This window comes from Emydura macquarii, unplaced genomic scaffold (assembly GCF_026122565.2).
Source record: "Emydura macquarii macquarii isolate MOO-44397 ecotype Brisbane River unplaced genomic scaffold, CSIRO-AGI_Emac_v2 contig_1253, whole genome shotgun sequence".
Classification (NCBI taxonomy): domain Eukaryota; kingdom Metazoa; phylum Chordata; order Testudines; family Chelidae; genus Emydura; species Emydura macquarii.
In genome coordinates, this window is record NW_027131390.1 from 10060778 (window position 1) to 10084306 (window position 23529).

Genomic DNA, 23529 nt, shown 5'->3' on the forward strand with positions numbered 1-23529 from the left:
TCCATTTACTTCAGAGGAACAAACTATTCACACCAGCTGAGGACTTGGCCTCCTGATTCTGCACACCATGGGAACCCATTCTTGCATATTCTGGCAGTTCCTATTGAGATCAATTGAAGCCACACAAACCCATTCCAGGACAGAACGTGGCCCATCCGTGATTATACTCCCAAGGCTGTACAATAATTGATGCTAGTAAAGTTATTAAATACAGACTTATTTTCTTGAAGCGTCCATTGATGTATGGAGGAGAAATGCTAAGTACTAGTAGCAGACAGGATCAGGAAAACAGCCTTTCACTCTGTGATTGGTTCCTTGCGTTTATTTATCCATGCAAAGACTTTGGTCTAGAGTTGGGTCTGTGTAAATCAGAAGTCCTTCCCCTGAATTCCACAGAGTTGTATTGGGGCAAAAATGACACAGAATAGATAGTTACACAGATTCTGATAAGACAGTATCTAAGGTCTAGCTCTGTCAAAGAGCTGTGCTCCTGAAATAGTGTCACCACTCCATGAAAAATATTAAGCCATACCTTAAAATAAAAATGAGTTTTCTTTGCCTTCTCAAGTGCCAGATAAAGCCTCCCTCTTAGAAGTCACCAAAAAAATTAACTAAAACAGGTTATTTTCCCTAGATGCTGTCTAGAAATGGTACTGGGTCACTGGCTTTTCAAACGGGTTTTGGAGGCCCATGAAAAATTTAATCTACCGGAGAAGGAAGCTTTTCCTGGTCAGATTTTTTTAAGTGCACAAAAGATCTAAGGCATGAAATTACATCAAGAACATGAGACTAAGTTAGTAAAAGTACTTTTCATACAGCCCAATTGGAGTGCTCTGTAGAAATGGCATCAATAGAATAAGACCTTGTCACTGGATTAGCTATCCCAATGCTGCACAAGCTTAAGTGAAAGTGGTGTGTGTTGGTTTTTTTTTTTTTTTGGATGATTAATTTTAATAAAGAAACTGACAATGAAATGTACAGCTTATGTATGTTTCCAAATACTGTATGTTCCACAGGATACCCAATAGGATGCGGCTATTATGCAATTTTACAACTTGTCAGAGACCAAACAACACAAAACCAGACAGCACCACACAGTTGTAACACGTTAGGGCCAGGTAACAGTAACAGAATAGGAGAAGATCCAGATGAATAGCCAGGAAGAGAAGGGAGATTTTGGGGAGGGGGGAGGAGGGGGAAGAAGCGAAGGGATAAGCGGAATGGAGGCCTCTCATTCTCTGAGCTATCTCAACACTTGTTATCCAAATGTATCTAGAAAGGGGGTCCAAATTTCTTTGAATTCATATAATTTCTCTAAGCAATAAGCTAGTCTTTCTTCGGCTGCTAACTAAGATAGGTCTGAATACCACTGCTCTATTCAGGGCAGAAGTCGGCTCTTTCATTTTTGTAAACTCATGCACTTGGTGCTCATCTATTTCAAAGCATGGGACCTTGATTCTGTGACAATGTTCTAGTAAAGGAGTTGATTTTCTATATTCCTAAAATCCCTCTGGAGATTGCTTGGTGGACAGTGGTGAAGTGAAACGAGTCTATTGCAGAACACGCTTTTACACTGCGCACCATGATTTGGGACATGCCACACACAGTGTGACTAAGCCAGTCGTGTCAGATTTTCATTCCAACTGCCTTTGGAGGAAGAGTTAATGTTTCTATCTGGACTGCTTACAAAGGAAAATCATTTGTGCTTTATGCAATTCGTTGTGAGATAACTCAATTTGAATGATCTGGACAGAATTCAGGAGGTTGCACAGGGGTTAGGAATAATCAGGCAGGTGCAGAGGAAGGCCTGCAGTTGAAGACTGTATGAATATGTCTGAACCCCCCACTCTGTGCACAAGCAGAATTGGAGAGAACAGCACATCATGTGTGCGCAAAATGCCACTTCCAGCCATTCATAAATTCTATACAACAAATGTAGCCACATACTGTTCATGGGGGGGGGGGAAGAGAGAGAAGGGAGACTGACCAGGATTTGGCCCCAGGCTTATTCTGTATAAAAGAATGTCTAAGGACTGGCTGTGTCAAATAGCTGTGCTCCTGCAATGTCACCTAGCCATGATAAATATTAAACCATCGTTATTCATAAATTCTTTATATTAAATGTGGCCACATACTGTTCACGGAAAAATCATGGTCCGTGGCAGGGCAGCAGCTTCCCACTGCACATTCCAGCATCAGAGGGAACCAGCCAATCCTCAGGACAGACCCAGTGTGCAAAGGAGCTGGGTGGTGCAGAACTGCTTGGTTATCCCCTAGACACTTGGCTGTGGTCCCTAACCCGTCTTCTCCCCCTGCTCCCAAGGCAGCTATGTACATTTAAGGGGGCTGCAGGAACCCATGTGCAGCTCATGTAGGGAAGAGGGGAGGAGAGGGGTCTCTGTAGTACTTTGGGGATAAGTGGGAAGCTCTCTTAATCCCTGATTGTTCCGCGAAGGGGTTAGTTAGGCGCTTGCTTGGGGAAGGGGGAGCAAATGGGTATTCAGCCATTGAAGTGCTCCTGATATCAACTGTGGAAGCAAAACAACATAGGCAAGAGGGAGAGTCTTGTGAAAGTCTGAGCCCTACCAGGGTCCCCTGAACGCCTATTCTGCAATGAAACAGCCCCATGAGCCGGAGCTTGAGTCAGCTGGCACAGGCCAGCTGCAGCAGTCTAACTGCAGTGTAGACAGACCCAGCGAGGGCAAGCGGGGAATGGAGAAGGCAGGAGTCAGAACATCACAATCTCAGAAAATACTGCCCACGCCTGCTGGAAAAGAAAAGCATTACACAATTCATTCCAGGCAAACATGGGAATGAATGAATGAATGAATGACAGCACAAGTAATTAGAAACGCAAAAGCATGTGTTCGATATTAATGGGGTGTCAGAATGCTAAATCAACGTGACTTGCTAACCAGCATCACAACACAAAGGACCACTAAATTAGAAACAAATTTTACAGGAGTAATATTTATTTTAGTTGTTGACAATTATGGAAACTGGATCTGACCAGGAAAAGATGACTGGGTCATGTAAGCCCCTCACCTTTTTCTGCGTATAATCCACGTAGATAGTTACACATACAATCATTATTTGCTTTTTCCTGTAATCTGTACTTACGTCGCTTGGTTGGACGGTCATCCAATGCATCGGCTAAACTGAAATCGTCCAAATCATCCCCATATCCTGGAAACGCAGAAATGGCATTACTCACTGACAAAGTGAAACAACTTTAAATACAGCATGGCTAGACTTGTTCCCTTAAATTGCTTTAGTTTTAGAGATTTTTAAATCTGACCCATTACCAATGATGAAGAAGACATCAGCCTTTTCAGAATTCTGTGACTGTTAAATTGCAGAGCAGTCATCTCTGGATTTTTCATTTGTCTGCTCTAATGGATTTGGTTTAAATACACATGCTACACTTAAATTTGTCAAGTGGAGCCTACCAATTCATCTCTGTAGCTGCCACTCATCTGTGGATGTACTCACGATTATACGTTTGCTAAACACCATAAAAATATCAGAGTAGCTTAGATAATTTGTGTGCAAAACACACACACTCTCACTCCTCCTCTCCAAAGGTACATTCAAACAGCAAAGATTTTTATATTAAACGTTTTTTGCTGTTGTGCCTGCTAAACATACAACTTCACACTCACTTTGTCCAGGCAATATAAATTCTGAACATACTCATATTCAAAGAGTATATCTGATAAGCAGAGAGCGTATTTATTAACGATACCTCACGACATCTTAGTTATCTCCTATAATTTAATATCCCAATGATGCTCCTAAACTATATGCTATTCTAATGCAGTAGGTCCAGCTAATCCTTCCTTTCTCTGTCTTTTTGCATCACATTAATTACTGTTGACTTAGCCTAGTTCTGAATGCATTTGTCTTGATAAATTCATGCTTTTACATCTCAGAGCATGCTGAGTAATTAATATCCTTTGGGTTTGCTAAGTACTGCAGCACTGCAAGAGAACATTAAAATGGCTTTCTTCTTATTCCTACTGCTAAATGGATTTAGCTATTGCCACCTGAGCTCCAGCTTGCTTCATGAATAAATTTAAAGCTTTACTGACAAGGACAATAACAATGAAAAGGCACTAGTCCATCAAAAAGCAGGTATCAGCATTTCAGTGAAAAACTTTTACACATGGTGGTCACTAAGTATTACAACCCATTCAGCTCTGATTTCAGTTATTCACACATCACGTCTTGTTTCACGTACCATCTATTTAAAGGTAAACTTGGCTAACAATGAAATGATTTAAATGCAGGGTCTATGGTTTTGAAGTTATTATGTATTTCTGTATCTTCCAGGGCAGCACTCAAGAGCATTATGCTGCTGCTTGCTCAATTCGTTTTTCTTAAATCAGTCCACAGATGAATTTGTCATTAGAAAGGTTTACACTCTTTTTCGTTATGTGAGAATGGAGATGTCTATGGTGGAAAACAAGCCGTCTGATACGGGCAGGGTGCAATAGGGCACTAGATAAAACACAACAGATGAAGTGGGATCTTTATCAACAAATCCTTTTGTTTAGTAATCTGGTATCAGGGCCCATTGCTCTTGGGGAATCAAATACAACCTCAAACTCAAATCCATACCCTGGGCATCACCACCTGTAGTGCTCCTGCTCATACTGTGCTTTCCACTGGATACAGCACCCCCCCCCCCCCCCCCCCCCCCCAATCTGTGCCTCCTGCATCCGGTTACCAGTCAAGTGTCTACCCTGTGAGACAGGAAAAGCTCTCACACTCCTGGCAAAGGAAATGGTACTTCAGCACTAGAAAGCATCGATTGCTGAACACATAGGGGAACCAAGCAGGGAACCATGCGTAGCAGCAGCTCAAGACTGAGGCCCTAATTCATCAAGGCATATAAGCAAACGCCTAACGTCAAGCACGTGAATGGTTCCATTGAAGTCCAAGGAGTGGTATAGAAAGATGATGCAAACTGAAGAACTTTGAGCATGTGACCTTTAATTCCAGAATGTTAGACAGAATAACTGGACTTCAGAACTGATCTACCGTTCTGGGACCCAGAATCTGTTACTACCGACAATATTATTACATTTGGCAGGGTTGCAGCCATGCCAGTCCCAGGATATTAGAGAGAGAAGGTGGGCGAAGTATTATCTTTTATTGGACCAATTTCTGTTGGTAAAAGAGACAAGTTTTCAAGCGACACAAAGCTCTTCCTCCACTTTGGGAAAGGGACTCAGAGGGTACGTCTATACTGCCATGCCCGCTGACTCAGGCTCAGGCTTAAGGGGCTCTTTAATTGCAGTGTGGATGCTTGCGGTGGAGTGAAGGCTCTAGGACCCTGCGAAGTGGGAGGGTCCCAGAGCTCAGGCTGCAGCCCAAGACCCATACATCTACATCTCTATAAAACATCCCCTTACCCCTAGCCCCATGTGCCTGAGTCAGCTAGCACGGGCCAGCCACAAGTTTCTACACTCAAAAGTTAAGTCAATCCAGCTGAAAAATCCACACCACTGACTGATGTAGTTAAACTGACCTAACCCCCCCAATGTAGACAATGCTAGGTCAATGGAAGAATTCCTCTCAGGGAGGTGGATTACCTACGCTGATGGAAGAACCCCTCTTGTCAGCACAGGTAGCATCTGTGCTGAAGTGCTACAGCGGCACAGCTGCAGCAGCATTTCAACTGTAGGCAAGCAGTAAGACCATGATTTTTAGTGTCTAGCAAAGTTATCAGTCATGGGCAAACACTTTTCATACAACGATCGCTCCATAGCTGATTTCTCAGTCCCCATCCTCAAAGGAAACCTGCACAACACCCTCAAAAGACAAGCCAGGGAGCTTAAATTCACAACTTCACTAGACAATAAAAGTCTTAATAAAGATATTGGATTTATGGCTTATTACAAAAATCTGTGACCCACTAAGCCCCCCACCTTTTTGTCCCATGACTGCAGTGATGTTAATGGACTACTTCTCATTGAATGGTTCCTTAGAATATATGTTAACTACTTATGCTAAACAATCTACTCCACCTTGTATTTAGCTGTGACTTTATTTACCTTTCCCAGACCTGAAGAAGAGCTCTGTGTAGCTTGAAAGCTTGTCTCTTTCACCAATAGAAGTTGGTCCAATAAATGATATTACCTCAGCCGCCTTATCTATCTAGTATTATTATAGTAACATGTAGGGGCCCTAATCAAGGCCCTGCTGTGCTAGGTGCTGTACAAACAACCCTGTGCCTGCTCCAGAAAGCTTGCACTGTAGCTTAATGCTGAGAACATCACTGCCTTGACGTTCTGTATCTTTATCAGTATTGTAGGGACTTGCCTTCCTCATATTGTATCCTTCTCTCTAGCCTTCATTCTGTCTGCACAGGTTCACTTTTCCCCAATGTTGCTACATAAGCCTTGTTTTCTATGTGTTGTAAATGAAACATAACAGAGAGGAAAGAAAAGTCATAAAAATCTCCAGCGTGACAAGGGACAAAAGAGCGAAATGCTACAAACCTCACCCATTGGGACTGCACCATATCTACACTCTATTTGAATTCCCTTCTAATACGGCACTTTGTAGCAAGTGCAAAAGCTAATTGAAGGCTGGAATATGGTAGCAATACTAACATTCACATTTGTATTCCAAAAGCCTTCCCCCTCCCATTTCCCCCCTTTTTTTTTTTTTTTTTTTTCCTGTTCGCAGTGATTAAATAAATGTTAAGGGCACCGATCTGCAGTACAACAGGTTGTGTAATTAACAGGTCCCGGCAGGATCTTTTGCTTTTTACATATGATAATGCAGTTGGTGAAATGTGCCGTCAGAGGGAGATTGCAGCTCCTCTATCAAACTGTTAGACTTGGAAACACGATGCCAGATGTGTTCAGTTATAACTTCCTTTTCTTTTACAGAACATAAAGGGGCCTTCTTTCAGGCAGTGTGCTCAGCTACCCGGTGAATGACTAGACTAGCCAAACTCCTACAGGAAGTAAAACAGTGATAGCTAAGGAGGCGTGATTCAGCCTAGGGTGCTGAAAACTAAATGAGAAATGTGCAGCTCCAGTCCAGTGTGTGACAATGAAAATGCCTCTTGTTCCACGCAGCAAGCATATTTCCACTGAGTCCATTTCAAAGCTTTCCCTTTGTCTGTGCCTAAGGGAAATTCCCTAGAAGAGAAAGGTGGCATGTCTCCACAATTCTTGTGGGTCTCCTCGCCTTGACGCAGTTTGGTTAATTATTTTTGAGGGCCTTTTACAAACACAAGCAGGGCGAGGGCCAGGAGGGCTTAGTCTCAGCTCAGCTAACTAATGCTGGCTTTCAAATGTCCAAATTCTAGTCTGTTCAAGGGCAGTTTAATTCCCGCCGTTTCCTTTACTGCCCCTTATTTTACTACATTTAATGACAGTGTCCTAGCCAAGTCACTGGGGCAGCCACTGAAGCACATTCCTGGGTGCTGAGAGCATTGCACTGGGGATGGTCTAGGCTTCTGGCTGTGCTGGGCAACCCCGCCATGGCCATTCACAAAGGGCAGGGACAGAGGGAAACTGCACATAACTGCTAACAACTGTGAAGAATTTCCCAGTCTCTGAAACGTCATGGAGGGGGAGGGAAGGGTGTTATTCTTCAGGAAGCTGTTTCATCTTCTTCCACACCTGAAAATGTTTAGCTTAGTTTAAATCCAAGCCATGTCTGAGTAAGAGCATCTGGAAAATATCTTTTTTTTTTTTTTTCCTTCTAAATAACATTTATATTTTCCTCATCTTCTTGTTCCTTTCGGCTGGGATTTTCAAAGAAGACTAAGGGAGAGAAGTGTCTGCTGCAGCCCAGTCAGGGCTCCATGTGTTCTTGCCATGGGAGTTTTATTAGCATCCTCACTCTCAGTATCAGTTTCCAGTTAAAAGTGACCAAATGTTCTGGATATTGCGACGGTTTGGACATGCGCCACACACTCCCTTCCCAAAGCCAGGCTGTTTGTAATTGCAGACTATGGAATGAAATGAGCAATGGGGTCACTGTAGTTCATGGCAAGCATTTAAACTGTGAAAGTTAGCATGCTGCCTGAGAAGGGTGGGCTCAGCCACCCCACCTCGACTGATTTATCAGGAGATCAGAGAACAAAGAGAATAACTGAGCTGAGATGGGAATGTGGATGTAAACTCTGATTAGCAAGAATAGGCAGCTGAATGATGCTCAGACACCTACTCAAGTTTTAACTACAGATCTGCTGCTGCACTCTTCTTGGCAGCTGCCCGAATGCATTAATATTCTAATAGGAAAATGCTCCCTGCCCCCATTATGATAGGCCCCGATTCAGGAAGGTGCTCCAGCACTTTAAATGTGCCATTAGTCCCATTAGATGTGGGTGTTCCTGTAAAACAGCAGGTGAGTTTTGAGCTAGTGCTGCCATCTTCAAAGTCTGGAGGGCAGAGTGCCCCCTTTTAATTGGAAGATATATGGTACCTGGTAATACTGGACTGTGTTAGTGAAAAGAGGATTATCTCCATGTTATGAGAAATTGACCCAGGGAAGAGGGCTGTGTTCTGGACATAAGCAGTACAGGGACCCTGCAGCAGACCCTGCATGGAAGTGATATTCACCCATAAAGAATATGAAATCAGGACATTTTTTGGATGAGACTATTTTTTCCCAAGTTTCCATGAGGATTTTCCATGATATACCTAACGTCTTTATCCACTGAACTCTTACCCATGAATTACAGTATTTGGCACAATCCATTTCACAATGCTTTCCTACTATTACCCGAAGCAAGTCAACAGAGATCACTTTCCAGGGCAGCTTGAGCGGAGGAATTCCCTGTGTTTTGGTAATAGTACACTGCTAGTTAATTAAAGCTGACAACATCTTGAGGAGGATAACAGAGACTTATTACAACTTTATGGATCAATAACCAAGCACCTTGTCAATAAAATACACACGCTTGTCTGTTCACCCTGATAGATAAAAACACTACTCTCCTGATTCTGTTATTAAACAGTAATTAAGTTGGCCCTTCACAGCCAGGTACTCAAAATCCAGCTAACAAACTCAATATGCACATTTTTTACCTTTTTCTGGGAGGCAGCATTGCCTGGTATTTATAGCAGGGAATTTATATTCAGGAGAATCTGTTCTATTCCTGACTAACACACTCACTGCTCGGTGCCTCGGTTTCCCCATCCATATAATGCAACTGTAATAGCGCTTCCCCACCTCTATAAAGTATAAGCTCAGATGAAAATGCTACATATGCACAAAGTATTATTATATTAGGGTTTGTTTCCACTTTTCAGGGAAGTGTGTGGTATGTATTCCTATTCATAAGTCTTAGAAATGCTTCCTTTGAGCACACACTAAATATTCTTAAGCTGTTTTTCCTTTAAACATACCCAATTTGCTAGCATTTCGCTGGTCTAAAACTGGTTTCTCTTCTAGCTCCCTCCCTCCTTGCATTAACAATGCTCAGTGCAGGATTCCCGATGCTAGTTGTTCGGGCTGTTGTTCTGCCACAAAATCCAGCAAAACACCAAGGCCTTAGCAGCTGCGCTGGAGCAAGGTTCACTGCCAATTTGTTTCTGCTCACAGGAGAGTGAAGTCATTCCCAATGCCTTCCCCCTTAGGCACAGTTTTATCATTTGCCTCACACCAGGAAAAAAGGTTGGCCGTTGGGCCTCATCCTGTCCCCATCTGAGTCAATGGGAATACTCCTGCTGCAGTCAAGGGAAGAAAAAGTGGGCTTGTTAGTTTTTGCAGACACTTTGTGGGCTGTACCACTGGAATGGAACAAGACAAATGGGAACTACTTTGCAGAGGGGCAGAGCAATGCTAGGAGACCACCACAGCTATATCCTAAACTGATATTCAAGGACTGGTAGAAAGAGGTACAGGACATTAGGATTTTGAGATGATTTTTAAAAATTTTACACAACCTGGTTTCCACTGATTTCCTCCCCTCCTCCCACCCCCCAACCCCAATTCTGGAGTGTGGCTTGGTTACTATTTAATTACATAAAGGAGATCCATCAAACAGCACTTTAAAGACTAACAAATTTAATTTCTGCAGGCATAAGCTTTCATGGGCTGCAACCCACTTCATCAGATGCAAGAAACAGAAATCAGATAAGGGGTATATATATACATCCAAGGGTAAGGAACAACAATGGGGAGGGGAGGGTGTTAGCAAAGTCCATTCAGTTAGAGTAGATGAGGTCTATTCACAACTATTGATTAGAAGGTGAGAATGTGTGAACAGTGACAATTACTTCTTGTAATGAGATAGCCATTCCAAGTCCCTAGTCAGACCCAGTTTGATTGTGTCAAGTTTGCATATGAGTTCCAGCTCTGCAGTTAGAAGCCATTTTTGGAGCCATGCCCTATTCATCATCATCATCTCCTTTTTCCAACACCAAGGTTGGGTAGGTCCAACCATGCTCTATTTCTTCTGCCAAATCAAGGAGCGCTTGCCTTTTAAATTCCCGTTAAATTTAAAAAGCAAAGACTTAGACTGCAAGCACTGTGGGGCAGGGACTATCTTTCTGTCCATTGTTTGTACAGTACCTAGCACAATGGACTCCTGGACCATGACTAGGGCTCCGAGGCATTACCGTAACATACCTAAGGAACATACAGCACATAGTACAATGAGGTCCTGCTCCATGATTGGGTCTCCTACTACCATAATATTACTACTACTACTACTAAATCACCTAGCACATGGACAGTATGAAAGCAAGGCAGCTGGATTTATACACCAGCAGTGGCACAGCACCTTCTGTTTGTCTATCCAACAACCCATAGCCTCAGTGCTCTCTAGGCTGGCTGACAGGACAGACTACCAGTCCACAGAGGCTATTAGTCTGCCGTTTCACAGCAACACAACAGAGCAGAACAGTGGCTTTAAAGCCGCTGTGGTCAGTTCTTAAATTAAAATTCTATTCTGGATCAAAAAATTCCTCCCCAAGGACAGGACCATTGAGCCTTCCCGGCCTGGAGAGTCTGCATTTTAGTCACTCCCTTGTTCCTGAGTGATACGAATGGCTGAACAAAAAGCATTTTAGGAAGAATAGGCATTTCCCCAGTAGTTTGCAATGACTTCTTCCAGTCTGACAAATAGGCAAAATGAGAGGCACATTTTCTATATTGCTGTAACAATTACTAAATCAAAAGATGATGAAACACAACAACAAGCAGCTAAGCAATATTAACTCTAAAAATGCCAGAATATTTACAAACAGAAGGTGGGTGTGGTAGTATCTTTTATTGGACCAACTTCCTTACTGTTGCTGAAAGAGACAAGCTTTCCAACTAGGAAGCCCAGTGTAGCTGGAGAGCTTGTCTCTTTCACCAAGAGAAGTTGGTCTAGCAAAAGACCTGGGGCCAACACAACGACCACAACACTGCAAAGGACATTTAGAAGTAAGGGAGCATATCTAAGCCAACCCCACAGTTGCAACTTACACAATTAGGTTTAAAAAATAAAATCAAAAGATATGAGTTATGGATGATTTGTTACATTAGGCTTTCTATGTGGTCTCTGATCAATCTTGCTTTTCTAGTGTATTTTTAATCAAACCCCAGTGCTCTTTAAAGGTGGAGGCTATTTTGTAGCTTAATGCATTCTGTCCTCGTTATTTCCAGTAACATGAGGCTCAAACAACCAATTGTTCTAGTCCGCTTTCCCCCCTCCCACAATTATATATATTCTAATTAAGCATTACTCTTTGACAAGGCTTGAATTATAGCATCGTAATTCACACCTCGTGTATTGTTAGGCCATCTATGCCACTAGGCATTAACTATATTCTGCTATAGCCCAGGCTTTTGTGTTTCTTAGTGCACTGTATATATGATATATTCAGCTTCTTTTCAAGGACTTTGGAATTTAATGCTTGTGAAGGTACTAAATTGATGGCCCCAGAGATTGAGGTGTCTGCAGACCAGATAAAGAAAATGCAGCAAAAGTGCAAGCTTCCTTGCCTTGCCAGCACGTCAGCCCCCATCAGGGATGGTGGTGAAAGTAGTTCAGTGTTCTCTATATGGTGCTGATCCCATGAATAAATGCATCAATGCAGACCTTTGTGCTACGTGTAGGTATAGACGCAGCGCTCAAACTAGCCCATCTGTTTCCAGGATGGCCTACATCTTTCAGAACTGTTAGCTTTCTGCTGACACGGCACATAAAGAGCAAACTGGCACTGGGGGCTTATGCAATTTGGTCCCTTGTCCAGTAGAGACTGGACTTGGAAGACCTATACGAAATGAGTTGGCAATTTTACAGTAATCTGAGAGGGTAACAGCTTTCAGATCTGGCACAGATTTGAATAGGTGATCTTAACCTGAAAGACTCTGTATCATATTACCAACCATCTAAGACACTGCCAAGCCACTGTTTACAGCAGAACCTCACTAACCTCCACCTGTGTCTGTCTGGGTCTCCCACTTTCTCAGGAAAGATAAAATTGCAGCATTCTACAGAGACCATCCATGACCAAAACATCATTCCTTTCAGAGAGTGGAGTTCAAAACATTTACCAAGATATTGTGACACTGGTAAGAACTGACGAACTCATAGCTGGAAATCAAACCAGCCCACCTGTACATTAGTTTTGTTCAAAATAGGTTCTTATAAGAATTTATTCAGTGTTTAGAATAAGAAATGCTTGTGAGTTGCTGCATGCACTAATCTCACTTGTAATGCCTATATTCCGGGCTACAAGGAAATATATAAGTTTTGCTTTATAACTTTGAAAACGTTTGCTCTGAATTTGTGAACCCAGAACATGGGAATCTTCCTCCCGCTCTCCATTAAGGAGGCCTATCAAGATCAAATGGGCCATTAAGAAACATCACAGTACAAAGGACAAGGCCACTGATGCCTTGGGAATGCTACCTGCAAGGGAGATCCTCTCATGGACTGGAAGAACAAATGACTCTTACAGGGCCAAAGACACTCAGCTAAAGCAGAGATCCACAGGGTCAACATGGGTCTGCCCTGAAAGACATTTTGAATTGACAAATTACCTACCACATCTCAGAAACCATAGATGGTAACTTATTTGTGTATAGATGTTTGCTTGCTTTAACCTGTAACCATTTTTTTTCTTTTTCCTAGTTAATAAACATTTAGATAGTTTTTTTAGGGGATTGGATACAGGTGTTGTCCTTGTTATAACATCTAGAATACCAACTGATCTGGGGTAAATGGCTGGTCTCTTGGGACTGGAAGCAACATGAACATTTTGTGATTTTTGGTGCAAGGGACTTACCACTAAGTCCCGCTTGCCTGGGTAGCGTAACAGACTGGAGAGCCTTAGGGAACTGTCTGTGATTCCATGGTAAGATCACTGCTACAGTGATCCAGGAGTTCACATTTCTTACTGGGTTGGGAAACCTAATTGTAGAACATACCACCAGTTTGGGATGTCTGCCCTGTTTTTGACAGTCTGGCCGGAGGCAGGCACTCAGGGTCGTGATCCACTCCCTACAGCATGACAATTCTGAAGTAGACAGTTAGCTTTTGGGGACCGGGGCCATCCTTTTGTGATAAGTGTGTGTACAGTGCCTAGCACAATGGGGCCCTGATCCCTGAGCCTCTGCATGCTACCCCAATACGAGTTATAATTAATAAAAAACCCACGGCTACAATTATCAAATACATGTAATTTTGTGACACTCCCCTTATTTTTACTGTTTGCATTTTTTTTTAACTTGGTTGCTAATTCCCAGAATCCTGTGTTCTGTACTGCATCTCCGTCTCTGTTCAGCCTCAGACCAGTGGGGGGATGTTCCTTCGATGAGATCTCTGCTCTACCATGTCTAAGAAATATGTTTAGCCCAAGACTACGTTTCATGTTTCCTAGGGTCATGTAGTTTTACAGCATTTGTAACATGGCTGAGTTCCCACATGGGTCTCAGTCCTGTAATCTGATATGTTTAGATAGGCTCTGCGCTGGTGCGGAATCTCTTTGACTTCAATACATGCGCAGACGGGACAGGCCATGCCGATTTGACTGTAGGGCTGGTGACAGCCACGCTGCATGTGGAGTAACAACCTAACACACGGATCCTAACTGTGTGCTTGTGCTGTGTTTGAACTTGATCATGAGCTAGGCTGTAACGCGACAGGCTGTAGCTGAGTTCCATGTGTGGCACTTCTGTATAGAAGGCAACGCTTACATATCTAAGAAACGACTCGTGGGGGGTAGTTAGTCCTCATGCCTTATAGGACACCTTTGTGCCGGACAGCAACCCTACCGGGAAACTCCTCTCCCCTTGGCATTAGCAGCCATGGTACAGTGACTGATCAGGATTACCACTGGGCTCGGGACAAACCCTTACCAAGACTTAGATTTCATCACACCCAACCAAGAAGGGGTTTATTTGACTGTCGCCCCCTTTAGGTGGGGCACCACCTGCCCCACTCCTACCGCACTGCAGCAAGCAAGGCACTGGTAGCAAACCCTGGTCTCACGTCAGGCCTTCCCTCCTTCAGAGAGGGTGTGGCAGACAGCAGACTCTCAAGGACGTAGACTTCCGTCTTGCCTCAGGGAGGTGCTGACCAGCAACAGTCTCTTAAGCCATTCCTGATCTCAGCCAGACCTGTTGCAGACAGCTGGTGGTCTGCTCATCTTCCCGGTCAATCCCTACCTGCGCTGTGCTCTCTCCTTTAAACTCTCCCTCCAAGCCCACCACCTTCTGCAGGGGGACTGGAAGGGAGCACTACAGCTTGTTAACTCACTCCTAGCCCCTGTGGGGTTTGTATTCCCCATTACACTGCCCCAACAATCCTGGGTGTAGGCCAGAGTACAGCTTGCAGTGCAGAGATGTGGAGAAGCTGAGGGCTTGTCTATGTTGGGAAACCCTATTCTAGAGTAAAATTTATTCTGGAATAATTAGTGCATTACAAAGCAGAATAATTATTCTGGAAAACCTTATTCGAAATAGTTATCCTGGTCAAATCAGCACTAACAAGCTGATGCTGGGCTGGGACGCAGAGGAGCATATCAGAGCCTGGCAACACTTAACAGCTTCCACCTGGGCCTCTGACCTAAAGATTCTTCTCCCATACGCCAAAGCTATAGCACAATCCCACACACACAGGGGAGCTTAGTCCTAGTAATAACATGGCTCTTGTATTTAGGGATGGTCTTTCAACACATTAACATGGACAGTGTGCATGGGGGGGACACACATTCAGGAAAGCGTTAGTCAAACTTTTCAAAACATTTTTGTGGTCTTCACTTCACTTGAAGTTTTCCAAATGGAGATTTGAAATGTGTCTCCCCTTTGAAAGACAGAAATAAACATGGTTCCCTTTTCCTTTTGAATTCTGATGGAAGGGCCTCATTTCAAAGGGCTGCTGGGGAAATTCAGCCCCTCAGCTATAACCCACAAGCTCTTGTAACCTTTTCTAGCATTGCAGTCTTAGAGTGAGTAGCATTTTCAATTCAAATATAAATCAATAGCTGGAGGAGGAATTAATTTTTGCCCTTACCTTCTTATGAATATATTGATCTGATGGAGAGGGATGCACCAAACGAGTTAGATATGGGCCTGATACTACTCCCAATAAAAGCACGGAAGGTTTTAACCATTGACGTAAATAAGGAGCAGGAGGAGCCCATAGTATTTGGAATGGTATGCGTGTGGAAGACAGTGAGCTAAATCTTAGTTCCACATGGCAAGCTGGGATGAGCAGAACCGCTACAAAATATAGCTGAGCGGTTGCTTTAAGGTAGTTTTCACTGCATCCATGGAACCAGAAAAAACTGGTTGTCTGCTTGAGTCTAACTGGAAGACAAGTACAATTGTACTGGAAACCTTGAGGTGCTTTTGAGGTAGTCACTGAAGATGGAAGTAGTGAGGAAGTAATGCCTACTGGATTGTCCTTAAAAGTGGCTTCAGTGAAACAGACACTCCCCCTATCCCCAAATCATCTGCCATGTTGTGAGGATACTACTATGAGAAGTTACCATATGAGGAGCCCTCCACACACCCCTCTTTGCTCCTTCCTCTTCAAACTATTTGGGGTAGAACCCTTATGAACCTGGATTCAAGGGACCAAATATTTCTCTCACCTACACTGACGTAAATCCAGACTAATCAAGACAGTTACTCCAGGTTTACACCCCTGTAAAAGAAAGCAGACTCTGGCTCAGGCACTTCCCAGAGGAATTTGATTCCTCTCCAGAAAGAGATTAATTTTAAAAACCTTAGTGCCAGATTAATTCATATGGTTTTTAAGAGCCTCTGAACATTTAGGGCCAAATATTCCAACCCACTAAACTCACTCTGTGCTGCTCAAGTGAAACAAAGCAGATTTAGAGTGACCAGAAATGGACAGCAGAAAATCCCCACTGCACAGGGGGTCAAGGCACCACTTCTGGGTCTTGGACAGCCCCCCATAAGGAAAACTAATCCAATTCCTTGCCTTTTGGGGGGCTGACTATCAAAGCTGTACTCCTTCCCATTGCCTGCAGAACATTTGACTTTGTAAGTATTAATCAAAATCACTCTTGATTATGGCAAAAACAACCTTTGCATAAAAAAAATTATAGCAATTAACAAGGGTGTAGGGTAATTCCAAGCAATCTTGCTCTTGAGCTTAACGGAAAGCCTGCCAGGAAACACATGAATAAAGCTTTAAGATCAGAATTTGCATAATGAAAGACTTTTTCTTCGTGGATAGGCTAATGGTGGTTCTGTTTCAAGCCTATTAACAGCAATGCTTAAAAGCCTGCGCTAAAGTCAGCAAACTGACAACAGGAGGCTGTGACCTAGACAGGCTCCATGACCTTTGGATTCTTCTCCAATCTACCAGCTAAAGAGCACAGCCTGGTTTTGAATTGCTGAGCCATGTTTAATGAATCGTGGCTGTGAAAATACAGACACTGCAGTCACCAGCAGCGCCTGAACTACGGGACTTTCAGCGTCAAAAACCTTGCTTAGCCGAGATACCAAAGCCCTCCTTCAGCTTTGTGTGTGGCCGGCAGCCTGTTACATTCGGTGGAGCTAGCCACTAGAGGGAGACATGATTACACGAACTAAGCCAAACTGTCTGCACACATCCACAGAAAATCTCTGGCAACAGTGCAAGCCAAAAAGCCCCCATATGCAAGTGACCTTTCCTGTGTTCTTTTATAAGCATACGCCTATGTCCTTTGTGTTTAATTGACAGGGCACTTGTAGATTTTGTAAACAAGGGTAACTAGACTGGATGCAGATCTCTTGCTACAACTCCATTCAACGCTCGCTAGGAGTAAATTTTTAACTGCACTTCGTCCCTATCTCTGATAACTACAATGGGTCTTGGTGTAATTACAATGCTCAATGCAGAGTATTTACAGTCAGGACCTTCACTTATAGACCCAGCAGCCACGTTATGTTTTGTGCATTAAAAGCCATAGCTAGGCTGCTGCAAAATATCTGGCTGGAACCCAGACTCCTCTGCAATTGGGGCAAATGCAGGCTCTAGTGCCAAACGTGAACAATGGCACATGCCCACTGGCTGCATTCACTTCCCCGAAGAAGCTGGACCCCAGCACAGTCTTACCTTTGCTGCCTCCTGGACAAGGGCAGCTGGTCTGACCCAGTAATGCTTATTATTGCTGGGGCCCCCTGTTAGGGATTTTCTGAAGTGCTAGGTGGCTGTTCCCCCATCTTCTTACCTTTGGGGACTAGGGGAAATTGGATAGTCCTATTGCCTCCTGCCAAATTCACCTGTTCAGTAAGCAGCAAGAGAGGGGAAACACTCTGGGTCTGGGTCTTCATTCCAGCAGAGCTCTGCTAGGCACAGCAACAGATCTTTGTGCCTCCCCATCATCTGGGCAGGGCCAGATTTACACTGTTCACACTCCTAGGTACAGCCATCTCTAGTGCTCCTCCCTCTCCCCCCGCCTCCAACTGACCTTCATGATCTCTGCGCAGGGGGCTGGGACGACCATCTTGGCCAGCTCTGGGTGGGGAGAATATGCTCACCCCAGGGCTTCGGCTTCTGGTTTAGTGAAGGGGCGGGGCCTCGGGGAGGGAGGAGCAGGGGGCGGGGCCAGAGTTCCAGCACTCATGCGGGGGGGGGGGGGGGGGGGGGCCCCCACTGGCCTGTGCGCTAATCCGCCACTGTTTGGATACCCCTAGGCACATGCCTACTACGCCTAACTGGAAATCTGGCCCTGCATCTGGGTCTGTTGTTCAGACCCTGGCATCAATCGGAAGAGCCCAAGCCTCAGATTTGACCTCACACTCAGCTGCCCGTGCCCGCTAGGGCTCAGATGATAGCCTACGGCAGCATCTCTCAACCTTTCCAAACTCCAGTGCCCTTCTCAGGAGTCTGATTTGTCTTGCGCACCCCCAAGTTACACCTCACTTAAAAACTACTTGCTTACAAAATGAAACATAAAAATACTAAAGTGTCACAGCTCACTAGTACTGAAAAACTGCCTCCTTTATCATTTTTTACCATACAATTATAAACTTAATCAACTGAACATAAATATTGCACTTACATCTGAGTGCATGCTCTATAGAGCAGTATAAACAAGTCATTGTCCGGATGAAATTTTTAGTTTGTACTAACTTCGCTAATGCCTTTTATGGAGCCTGCTGTAAAATTAGGCAAATATCTAGATGAATTGATGTACCCCCTGCAAGATCTCTGCATGCCCCAAAGGGTACGCATACCCCTGGTTGAGAACCACTGGCTTAGAGTAGCCAGAGCTCAGCAATACTCCAGCCATGCCCCCTATGTAGGGTGATCAAATAGCAAGAGTGAAAAATCAGGACACGGGGTTTGGGGGTAATAGGCGCCTATACAAGAAAAAGCCCTGAATATCGGGACTGTCCCTATAAAATCGGGGCATGTGGTCACCCTACCCCTACCCCTATGTCTAGAGGAGGAGCTGAGGTATGACTCCCCTGCTCGTGTACACATATTTGTACTAGCTCTCATAAACCCAGTAAATAGCAGCATGGCCATGGTAGAACAGGTAGTGGCCATGGAGGCATAGCTTGACCAGGCCAAATACCAACAGCTGTACTCAGCCCAGAAAAGCTGTGCCTCCACGGCCACTACCCCTTCTACTGCGCCTATATTACTATGTATACTCAGGTTGGGTTGAGGAGCGCTAGCATGCGTACGTGTACGTGAGAGGGGGACTCGCTTTCCCCAGCTCGTAGCGTAGATGTAGCCCCAGTGAAGTCTCTGTGCTAGTGATATTCCCATGTGCGCAGATCCACTAGCATTATGGTCTCTTTATGCTACCACAGCAGCCTAAAGGAGCCATTAGAAATTGAGAATAGGGCCCTTCCCCCTTGTTGCTAGGCACAGCTAGTGTGACAGGCAGAGCGCATAGGGTGGGGCGCTGGGACTCCTGGGATCTATCTGCCCTTGCCTATCTATCTGGCAGTGGCTGGCACTGGAGTGTCTCCACCTCCCACTGCCTATCTGAGAAAGGCAACAAGCTGCTTTCTGACCCCTGTGGACTTGGGAAGGGCAGGGGACCCCCCAGTGAAGAAGCATGATGTGGCAGTGGCTGTTTGGACCCTGAGACCATCTCAGGGAGAGGGTGCCATGAAAAGGAGGAGGGGGTGTCAGGCTGCTGTCTGTCCCCCTCACGAGACAGCAAAGGCAACAAATGTAAAGCTGTGGGGAGAGCCCGTAATGCAGTGTTAGGGTTTTATAAAGCCCAAACCTCCAGTGCCTGAGGTAATGGCCCTGAGAAGAACCCTGGCAGGCTAGCTCAGCCCTAGCCATGATTCAGAAATGCACCTGAACTTCTCATGGCTGAGGGCTATAGCGCAGGACTTTTTTTGCGATGGAGAGTCTGGTCAAGTAACCCAAGCTGCCGTTCACATAAGGGCTAAGCTAAGGCACAGTCTGATGGACTTAACAACTGGCTGATGGACGATTTCAGAAGGTGGCTGGTGGCACATTCAAAAGGGGAAAACCAGAACAGCAAGGCCACATGTCAACAGACAACGCGGCACGTGAACCTGCTCGTCAGTCTGAGTTCCTGCTGATCCAATGAGAATTAACGGGAAACAATCCACATAAACCATCATCCAATGAGAGAACAGATGGAGGCAAATCATACCTAGGAATTTCCCCAGACATTTTTAAATTTTCCAGGTGAGGCCTTCCAGACACCAGCCTGTACCATCTGCCTTACATTTTGTGAAACATCAGCAGATGTACCTGTTTCCCAGAAAAGTCACTCCTCCATCCTTTTGAAAACATATTCAGTTTCTCAAGGGTCATCTGAAACAGGTACTGTCCCTCTCAGATTCCCTCACTACATAAAACATCCATCCATGAAATGAGCCCACCCTCCGAAATGGAGATATTAAGACGGTTCATCCTCTCTGTCACCGAGGGCGTTCTACAATAACGTGGTGTGATGCTCCCAATCATATCATGGGTGTTGACAGCTAAAAAGCCAAAATCTACTTACCTAATCTACAAGCCCTAGTCTACAGCCAGACCCCAAGTGTCTCTTCCTGCTCACATACATAAGCCACACAGGGAGGATAGGAGCTGTTTTTATGGCTAATCAAACTCCTCTATAAATCTCCCCAAAGTCTAGACAAAAATAGTGCAGGGCGTTTCATATACAACTCCTTGTCCCGCCATCTCCCTCTCTCACACTGTGCCTTGTTCACAGAAGTGCTAAGCTCCTTGAGGATGAAGGCTCCCGTGTCTCTTTTTGTGTTCAGCGCTCAGCACAACGTTTGCATCCAACAAATAGTTTGCAGTGCAGCCAACAGGGTTTTACTGGGGCCGGTGCAGACTTCGCAAGGCAAAAGGCACAGGACTCCAGAGAACATCGGCGATGCCAGCACTCCCCTCCTGAACTTTGCCTTGTAACATGGGCACACAAAAAGATCGTCTGCTCTGGACCATGGTCTGTATACTAAGGCCAATTTTACCGCTCTGGCTTGCCCCTAAACTCTGCCTTGAAAGGATCAATTAAAACAACTACAGTTCCCTTGCTGCCCTCACAAGACTCAAATGAATTCTGGCCAGACGGTAGGAAAAGGAAAACCCAGCATCCACCACCCATGGGGAAAATGAAAGAGCCAACCTATTGCTAATGAAGAGCTTAAAGCTACGTCTACACTGCGGACTTCTGTGGGTCGGGAGGCGTGAACAGGAGTGAAACCTGACTGACACTGCTGTGCCAACAAAAACCTCTAGAGCACACTCAGCCAGCAAAACTGGGTTTTTACTAGAATAGCTTGTTTTGCTCATTGGTGGTGGTAGAATAAACCATACCAGTGGTTTGCTACCCACAAGCCACTTTTAGCCCAATCAGCACACAGCTGTGGCCCATGTGACCTCCTCAGGGCCATACTGGTAGTATATATATTGTGTGGCTGCAGCCCACATAACACAGAGAGAGCTTCATGTGCAGTCTACAGTGGTAAATAGGTTAAGAATCACTGAACTATACCAATAAAACAAAAGCTTTGCCAATATAGTTGCATCCATATTAGAAGCACTTTGCCAGTTAAGGATACCAATATTCCTATACTGGTAAAGAACTCCTAGTGTAGACACGGCCTAAGATAAAAGCCTCCCTAGAAACCAACAGAAGAGGTTTGTTCAGCATAAATATTCTCTTCTCTACCATCTCTCTCCTCTCCTGTGTCTCTTTTATCTGCTTTAAGATATGAAAAATATCACGTATTTGCTGTGTGAAAATAACCAATATTCAGTTTTTCTACATTTTTATTTTTAAAAACAACTAGAAAAACTAGTTGTTTGCTCCAGGGAATAACTCTAGCGACTGACTACATGCCAGATTCTTTATGATTTTTAAAGCTGACGTGCTTGTTTCCCATCCGGAGCTTGACTAAAAACATTTCCAATCCCGGTAAACAATTTTTTGTAAGCTTCAGGATTTACGTGCTCTGAACCAAATTTTGTGTTTTAAGGAGATGATGCATTTAGACAGAGTTTGTATCCATCCCTCACAGTGTCAATTTCAGCATGTCAGCATATTAAACCTCAGAAGTGGGGGGTTTAGAATGAAAATCCCAAGTGGCCTTAAATACAGTGACACTGTGCTCCTCTAATAAATATGGTCCAATACAAGAGGTGACATCCTCAGTGCTCTTGGGCAGGCACAGAACATCTGTTTTTTATGGGTACCCAACCCAACCCAGTGCCACTCACAAGGTAGAAGGGGGAGAGAAGCCAGCTTCATATGTCACTTCACTTTGGCTTAGGCCACTTGATGTGACAGAAGCCTGTGTAACAGCAGCGATGCAATGGAAGCATCTTAATGCATCAGAGACTAAGAGAGACAGCCTTCCGCCTGCAGGCAAGCAGAAAGTTGTACAATAGCCTTGGTACTCAGGAACTCGCAAGAATCCCTGTCGACCACCCTCTATGCAAATACTAGTCTGGAGTATTCGCGGGACCAAGGGGTGAATATGGATACACTGACACTGAATACTATTCACAAGGAAATGATAGCTTAACCAGAATGTACGAGCTTGATACAGGAATTACTGGGTAAAATTCTATGTCCTATGTTATGCAGGAGATCAGATTGGAGGATCATATTGGTCCCCTAGGGCCTTTAAAAATAATCTATGCATGTATAACAAATTGCAACTGCTAGCACTGTCATAGCACCTTTCATGTGATAATCTTAAACTCTAGACAAATGTTACACACTGGTGTGCCAGCTTTGCCCATCATTGAAAAGCAGCCATCTCTGATGTGGAAATCGGTACCGCTATAAATGGCGCATAACAAATAGTTCTGGACAGAAAGCTAAAAATTGTTATTGGGAAATGTAAGGAGGCAGAATGTATTAGCTGGAATATTAATAAATTACAGGGCTGTGCAAGGATTTCCCATACTATGCTCTGAAAATAAACCCCTTTAGTCTGGTTCTCCTCTAACTCCTGCTGGCATAACTCTTAGATTCAGTGGAGTTATTCCTAATTGTTGCAGAGCTGAGAAGAGAATCAAGCCTGTTGTGTGTCTGTTTGCACTTATCCAAAATTACCCGGCGCTGTTCAAATAAAACAAAATCCCAGTCATAATGATCTTCTTCTGTATCAACATTCAAATCTTCAGGATTTCTCTTATGTCTCCAGACTAAAAGTGGGTGACAAATTTCTAAGCAACTTAAATCTGAAGGAACCATTATCTTATTAATGTCAAAAAGACATCTCTGTCCCAGTGTTTCATCTGCTCTGAAAACTGCTTCCAATTAAAGTGACTAGATCAGACGCAGAGAGAGAGAAGGAGCAAAGATTCTCAGCACAATTTTTAAGGTTCCTCATTTTTAGGGGGATGTGGGATTTAAGACTCACCCTGAGGGTCTGAGATTGACACAGTTAAGTCCCACGAAGGCAATGTGACACTGGTGGAAAAGAGATTCCTCCTATTTTTGTCTCCTGGTTTGTTTTCTTTAAGAGAAAACAATCTGTAACAAACAATTTGCACTTCAAGTACTTTTCATCCATAGCTTTCAAAGCATGTTGCAAAGGTGGGTAATTAACCTCATCCCCATTTTGATAGATCAGAGCAAG

At 44.1% G+C, this 23529-nt stretch overlaps 1 protein-coding gene across 1 annotated transcript in view; it reads right to left on the reverse strand.

The window, feature by feature from the left end:
- CD99L2 (CD99 molecule like 2) overlaps nt 1-23529 on the reverse strand; it is a 79483-nt gene that overhangs the window by 35758 nt on the left and 20196 nt on the right. The window contains exon 2 of the mRNA XM_067548130.1: nt 3121-3186. Coding sequence (XP_067404231.1) covers nt 3121-3186 — 66 coding nt within the window. The remainder of the gene's footprint in view (nt 1-3120; nt 3187-23529) is intronic.